The sequence below is a fragment of the Tarenaya hassleriana genome, unplaced genomic scaffold (genome assembly GCF_000463585.1).
Source record: "Tarenaya hassleriana unplaced genomic scaffold, ASM46358v1 Cleome16, whole genome shotgun sequence".
Lineage (NCBI taxonomy): Eukaryota > Viridiplantae > Streptophyta > Magnoliopsida > Brassicales > Cleomaceae > Tarenaya > Tarenaya hassleriana.
Window position 1 is genome coordinate 2,725,156 of NW_010965019.1, and position 7,860 is coordinate 2,733,015.

The 7,860-nt window shown below is 32.7% G+C and overlaps 1 protein-coding gene across 1 annotated transcript; it reads left to right on the forward strand.

Moving 5' to 3' along the window:
• Positions 1 to 3,245: 3,245 nt before the first annotated feature.
• LOC104809617 (kinetochore protein nuf2) lies at positions 3,246 to 7,255 on the forward strand. The gene is made up of 11 exons (XM_010535659.1): positions 3,246 to 3,575; positions 3,958 to 4,176; positions 4,649 to 4,739; positions 4,808 to 4,987; positions 5,133 to 5,222; positions 5,399 to 5,506; positions 5,992 to 6,045; positions 6,196 to 6,310; positions 6,401 to 6,558; positions 6,651 to 6,746; positions 6,927 to 7,255. The coding sequence occupies exons 1-11, from the start codon at positions 3,412 to 3,414 to the stop codon at positions 6,972 to 6,974; spliced, it is 1,323 nt and encodes a 440-aa protein (XP_010533961.1). The 5' UTR covers positions 3,246 to 3,411; the 3' UTR covers positions 6,975 to 7,255.
• The last annotated feature ends 605 nt before the right edge of the window (positions 7,256 to 7,860 follow it).

The following is a 7,860-nucleotide window of genomic DNA, read 5'->3' on the forward strand; positions in this document are numbered from 1 at the left end:
ACCATGTGACCGTGTGACCGTGTGACCATGTGACCGTGTGACCATGTGACCATGTGACCGTGTGACCATGTAATCTTACAATATATGTGATCTATATTCCGTGTGACAGAAGCCCTTTCTAGAAACTTGGACTCCGTAATGCATTCAGTCATTAGAAATCCTCCTCACCAATTCCATCGTCACAGTGGAATGACGTTGAATACTTCTCTTTCAAGAGATTTTGTGCATTGGCGAGAAGAAGGTTCTCATGTATAGAGAAGGAACTCGAATCACCTTCTTCACCTTTCTTACCTGTTTGCATCGAATCGCCTCCTCCGACATAGATCCGCCGGAAAGCTCAGGAACTCCAAACCAAGCCCACCACCGAGTTCTTCCCATGGTTTCGAACATATGCAACTGTTACCGCTTAGCTTCTCTCATCTATAACCTCTAGTCTAAAAACTTTCAGAAAACTGAAAGATGACAGCTCCAGAAATTAGGGTTCTATTCTATCCTGTAGACCGTGATTGCTTTTGTCCTCGGGTTTGGAGCGTCGGCTTACGCAATGGAAAATCTTCTCCTTGTCTAAATTAGAGGATAGAGAGAGCGCTGAGACATGAGTGAGGAGAGAGAGAGAGAAAATCGTAAGTTAGAGGAGAGAGAGAGCGCTGAGATGTGAGTGAGGAGAGAGAAGATGTGAGTGAGGAGAGAGATTACTATTTCACCATTTCATCGTTTCTTTTTCTTTTTTTTTTTTTTACTTAAGTTTTTTTTTTAAAATTTAACACAAGGGTTTTTGATCTTTTCATAAATATTTGAGGGTTTTGTGGTCTTATGCCATGTGAAAGAGTCTTTTTTTTTTATTTTTTTTTTCAAGGGTAGTATCAGAAGTCCTTATAGCAGTCAAAGGGTATTGCAGCTATTTCCCCCATTTACCTACGCGATAAAAAATTCTATATTTTTTTTATTAATTAAACTATATATTTGATATGATTAATCCACAAAACTTTGAATTTTTTAAAAATTCACCCAAAACCTTTCACATTTTCTAACTCAAATAAAAATGATGATGTGACAATTATATATCTTCCAAATCATTCACAAATCATCATAATTATATCATATCATTATTTCAAACAAAATTTAAATTGAATAATTTATTTAAATTAATATATATATATATATAAATTCATACATACATATATATCTATTTAAAAAAATTATTTATAATTAATAAAACACATATATACATATCTATATATATATATATTATAACAGAGATTGTATAACTAATATATATACATATACATATTATTTTTAATATATATTATATGTATATATGTTAGTTATAATTATTTTTATTTTAATATATATATGTATTAGTTATAATATACATATATATTGTAGATATGTACATGTGTTTTATTAATTATAAGTAATTTTATTTTTAATATATAAATATATATATATGTGTGAATTCCTATGTATATATATTAATTTAAATAAATTATTCAATTAATTTTTTTTTTGAAATGATAACATGACATAATTATAATGATGTATGTATGATTTGGAGGCCATGAATTGGCACATCATCATTTTTGTTTAAGTTGGTAAATGAATGGGGGGATTTTCGCTGAATTTTTAAAAAGTTCGAGGTTTTATAAGTTAATATTAATAAATATAAATATTAAATAATAATAATAATACACCATTCATACAAGTCGTTACTTATGCGACAATCACACCAAATATATAGTTTAATTAGTAACGAAAAAAGTAAATGATTTTTTCATCGACCTGGAAAGAGTATAGAGTTTTTTTGGCGATTTCTCCTTTTTTCTTTATTGCGGAGTTTTCTTTCGGATTCTCTCATTTTTGTTGATCATAGAAATGGGTATGAATCGGGTATAGGTCGAATATCCTAATTTTTAGAGGCATCTGATTTTGTCTTTGTCTTCACAAAGTTTAGAAAAATATTATCTAGTTTTCATTTTTTGTGAAACTTAGATATTTGTATTCGGTTATATATAACTAAACTTAACTATTCGAAAATACTCAAAGCTGCTAAAAATTTAAGAACAAATCTTTAACTTTTATTCATTTTAAAGATATTTTAAAATTTTAATTTAAAATATATTTAGATATTATTATAAATATATTAAATAAAATATGTAAAATCTAAAAAAAATATTAAACTTTATAATTTTGACAAAAAATACTGATTTTTTTGTTAAATAAACATTAAAATTTTTAAATAAGTTAAATAAAATATTTTAATTTTTAAATGATAAAAAAATATATAAACTTTTATGCAATTGTTTTTATACAATTTTTTAAAAAACCAACGATAATAATTTGACGTTTTTGTATTTCGTTATGTCGCGTCAACTCATTTGTTTATTTTGACAATCGTAGAAGAGTTAAGTGTTTTTTTGACAAATTTAAAAAATTTAATATTTATTTGATAAAATAAAAAGTTTAGTTTTTTTGTTAAATTTTGAAAAATTCAGTGTTTTTTTAGAATTTCGTAAAAAAATATCAAAAATATAAATATTATTGTATTTATATCCGATATCTTCCTGTATCCATTAAAGTTCAAACACAATCCGAATTCAAACCCGCAATCTGGATTTTTGACTTCGTCAAATCCATCTTCGCTCATATCCAAATACCCGTGACAGCAGGTACCCAAAATCCGCGTCCACCCTATTAGGGTGGACATAAATACCCGAAAATTGAGTATTCGTCAAATACTCATCTCGCGGATACCCGATTTTAGGGTATTCGTAATTTTCAAATCTAAATTCAAATCCGAATTTTTCAATATCCATGAATCCGAATCCAAATCCGGATAATATAATTTTTAAAAACGGGTACCCGACTAATATGATTATAAATAATTATATTTTATATTTATATAATATTTTTATAAAATATAATTATATTATTATTTATCTCTTATTATTTTATATTTTTATCGCAATTCACCTATTTTTATAAATATAACTTTATTTTTTAAAATTTTATATATAAATATTATTGTTTTTCTTAAATAAATCCGAATCCAAATATTCGTAAGTATCCGACCATTATTCTGGATATCTGTACTTAGAGACTCAAATCTCGTATACAAATTTTATAATTAAATACTCGACTATGCCGTATCCAAATCCAAATAATTCGATTTTCGCGAGCATTCGAACCGTTCCCACCCCTACACCCTATATTCATTCCGACGGCCGGCATAGATTAGCTGCAGATGCTAAGATGCCACGTGCCTCTCCTTTGAAATGCGTGGCCTCGTTTTCAGCGGGAAAATCACCACACACACTTCCCCTTTAGCCCCAGAAAATTTTGTCCTCCTCTCAGTTATTTTCACTCTCTCGGGCAAAAATCAAGCGAATTTCTTCGACCACCTCCGACGAAGCTATGTCGGCGTACGAGTACCCGAGATATTCTCGGGCCGACATTATCACGGCGCTTGCAGAGTCTCAGATCGCGAGCGTTACAGATGCTGATCTCAAGAACCCTAGCCCTGATTTCATCTCCGAGCTTTACACCCACCTTCTTGTCCATCTCGATATCCTCAACGAGTATGCATTCTGAAACCCTAGTTCTTCTACTTTGGCAAATCCCCCATCGATCTTTGTTTTTTTAATGGTTTAATGCTTTTAGTTCCAGTGCGGTGCTCGAATTTTGCAAAAGCATTCATTTGCTTTTGTTCAGTTTTTCTCCGATTTTTTGCCTCTTCTACGATTGTGGGTTGTCCAAGTTATTGCGAAAATAGTCCGGTTTCTTTTAATTGGTTGGGTGAACCCTAATCCCCCAATTTGGTTTTCCTTTAATTTGGTAATTTTCGCCATGTTCATCTTATATCGTTTTTAGTTAGAATCCATAACCTTGACTGTGAAAAAATGTTCCGTTTCTACAATTGAATTTATGAACTTTGGGCTTTCAATATGAAATCTTTGGCAGAGAGGATATGGGGCAGATGGATTTTGATGCTCTGGAGCAGTTTGAGAACCCAGACCTTCATGTTGGGTCAGTCCAGGCAACGAATCTGTACAGGAAAGTGAAAGAGAAGCTGGATTCTGTGGGTTGCCCACTTAATTTTACTTTGAAGGATTTGTTACAGCCTGATTCATCTCGTTCTGAGTTTTTCATCAGCGCGCTCTTAAATTTTGGTCTTCACAAGTACGTCATCCTGCTGATGTCTTTAACCTGCTTTGAGTTCGTTAATATCATTGACTGAGGGATGTTTTGTCATCTGCTTATAAACCCACAATGCGAGTTAAAATATAGAAAGCTTTCAGTAGTACTGATAGAGTACATATGTTTAAGATTCTCAGATCTTTTAGACATTATCTTTTGTGATATCTTATATAGGCCTAGTGTTAGGCAATGGTATGTTTAAGACTTTTTAGCTTCACTCGTGTTCTTTCTTATTAAGATCCTCGTCTTATTTGAGATTGGTACTGAACGAGAGTATGGACTTGAGTTTTTGGGGTTCTGGTATAATGACAAACTTCGGTTAGGAAGGAAGGAGGGGAATTCCAAAGAAAGATTGGCAGAACTTTTAGCATTCATAAGGAGTTTATGTAATATATTGGTCCCAGAAGATTCCATGCATTCCCTTTTATCTAGTTTGTTTTCTTTCTTGCTCTAGTGATTCAAAAATGAATCTTATAAGACCAAAATTTGAAGAATTGACCCTCCTCGATGAGCAGCGGAAACAGTGGGAGGCAAAGATTGCCCAGGTATTGCCCGATAAAAATGCATCCTACTGGATGGCGATTGTCTTCTTTCGTAATGGCTTTTCTTGCAGTTGAATGCAGAGATTGCAGAATTTGATGAATCAAGGGAATGGGAATTGCCTCTTGTCCAAGAGCTAGAAACGAAAATTGAAGAACTGAATCAGACGATTTTGGGTCTGAACAATCAGCAGGTGGCACTGAGAGCTACCTTCAGGAAGCTGAAGGAGAAGACTACAGATATGGATAAGGAGGTAAGGATTAAGGAAGCTCGGGATAGGGCATATGGATTCTTGGCTCTTAATGAGATGATTTAATTTAAGGGCATGGGTTGTTTTTTGCTTCGATTTGTATTTGACAGGCTTTTGCCGCTTCTGACGTAGTTTTCATTTCCAATAGATTTCCAAAGCTGAGTTTGAACTTGTACAAACTGTCCAAAAAAGTGCAAGTCTACGATCAAAAATTGTTCAGTCACCAGAAAAACTACAGGTTATGTTCTTGTTCCTACCGGTACCAGTTTCATTGAGCATGTAACTGATTCACTCTTTGTTGGATAATTTGGATGATTTTCACCTAATAATGAAAATCTCTTTTTCTCCATATCATCGCAATTTGCAAGTACTGTGAAGTTGTGTATTTTTTGAACTGTTTCTCTGTGGTGACAGGGGGCCTTACAGGAGAGAGGAAAGGTTTGTGAGGAAACAAAGAACGCAGAAGCATCATCTTTGCAAAATTACCAGGATAGGGCTGCTGTTCTTGAGGTCTATGCCAAGGTATCTCATACCGGCACTGAATTATCGACCAACCCTATACTTCGGCATTCTCCTAATTATATCAATGAATTTATTACATCTTATTAAATTGTCGGTCGTCAATTAGGAATACTATAGGGTACGGCTGTAAGGTGATGAAGTCAGATTATTGGTATCCGATAACATAGTTAGTTCTGCTCAATATAGATTTTATTATGCTATCATTGGGTTTGTTCATGCATACTCCATGCAATTCAGGAATTTTAGAAAGAACTGCATGGTATTTCTCCTTTGGTGCATTCAGGAGGAGGGCAAATTCAAGACAAATCAGTTTTCTTTAGATGCAACCCTTACTATAAGCTGTAAATTTAAGGATAATATTTCATCTTAGCGCTGTTTTACTCCATACTTCAATGGTGAAGTTGAATAGGTTGACGCTCAGATTTGTTTTATGCCAGAAGGCAACCCAGTTTGATGCTACCCTGGCCCTGGGTGTTTTTTTGCAGGCATTCAAGAAAATGTCAAAGTCATCCTCTCAGTTGCAGACAATAAACGAACAGGTAACCATGAAAAAGCTATGTTTTCCTCTTATATTGTTTGTAGACTGAACCCTGTTAGGTGAAAAGACATAGATGTTTTGGATTTATCTGAATAGATGAAAAGTTCCCCTTGGATGTATCTTCCTTATGAAAGTTTTGATGATATTACAGGTAAACAATGCGAAATCAATTGAGAAAGACTTCAAGGCTCTGAAAGCGAAGCTGAGCGATGACGGGTTAATGGATATATCCCTCGAGGTAAAAGTGGTTGAGCGGCAAGGACGAGGCAAGTTTTCACGTTTAGAATGTTTCCTTAATGTTGTTTTTTTTTCCTCGTACTCGAGAGTCTGAAGCTTTAATTCCCATTCTTCAACAGCGGATAAGTTGAATGAATCATTGAAGCAGTTAGAGAAAGAAAGAGAAATCAAGTTTGTTGAGTGGACTAAACAACTGAACGAAATCAAACTGGAAGTTGAATCTAAAAGACAATATCTCGAAGCCAGACAAAAAGAGGTCGAGTCGGTAGTAGCTATGGTAATACACCCGTGCTCCGAATTTTTCACAAGTCTTTTTCGTTTCTGCATGATGTTCGGGTATTGACACGAGGGTTCTTGTTTGATTAACAGGTCGATGCCAATACTGCCAAGGCTAATGAAGTGAAACAGTCCAGAGAAGCTAAAGTGCAGAAACTAGTTAGTAAGTCCCAGGAAATCGTGAAGCAGGTCGGTCTCTTTTCAACTTCCATTATATTCTTGCATCTTATGCTGATTGGGGTAGGAAGCAACTAGTTCAATTGGTTACAATTTACATCAAGAATCATTTTGATCCATTAGAGGAGCCAATTTTTGTAGAAATCGAATGCAATGACTCGAAAATCCTTACGTTGTTTTTAACAATTTCAGTATCGGGAATACACGTCTACTTTTGGAGAGCTGCTTCCAAGCTTCTGAAATGAGGGAAATGCTTATCTGGGTTTGAAGGTGTATTACTTCACCCTCTCCACGAGTGCTTTTGTGATTGTTGGAACGAGAGAGATTTGATTCTCTGTGTTGAAAAAGTCTTACTACATCTAAAGTTATGTGCGTGTGTTTTTTTACTTTTGTTCCGAGGTTGTCTTTTTTTTTTTTGCCTTCTCCTGACCCTCACTTGTTGCGGTGAAAAAGAAACGGAGTGGAAATTATTGTGTTAATGAATTGTTGTAACGTTATAATCCACAAATGATTTCTGGCCATTGTGAAATTGATTGGAACACACAGTTTTTAAATTTTAAATTCATAAATAAACAAGCACGTATTTATAAATATATATATATATATACACATTACATATACATACATGTATTATATATACATATAAACAATCACATAATTGCCGCTGCTACTCTCGGGCGGAAACCACAAAACTCGGCGGTATGATATCTATAAACTTTAGTGCTTTTGTTGCGCTTTATTTAATTTTTTTATTCAAAATATTGTGTTTTTGTTTTTTAAGAATAAACTTTGAAGAAATTATTAACATATAATTCACTTAAAAAATATGTTAAATTTATTATAATACTTTTTCAAGATTAATTTTAAAAAATCCTTAACAATATAATTTACTTGAAAAAATATACCTTAAAATTCATTATATTATCTATTTAAAAAAATTGTTTATTTTTTAACAAAAAAATATTAATTTTGAAGAATATACATATATTATATAATTTTCAGTATCGCTATAAAAAAATAAATATTTATTATATAAATATTTAGGCTTTTATTGTGATATTTAGTATTGTATCATTTATATATATATATATATATATATTATATATATAATAAATTTATATTTAAA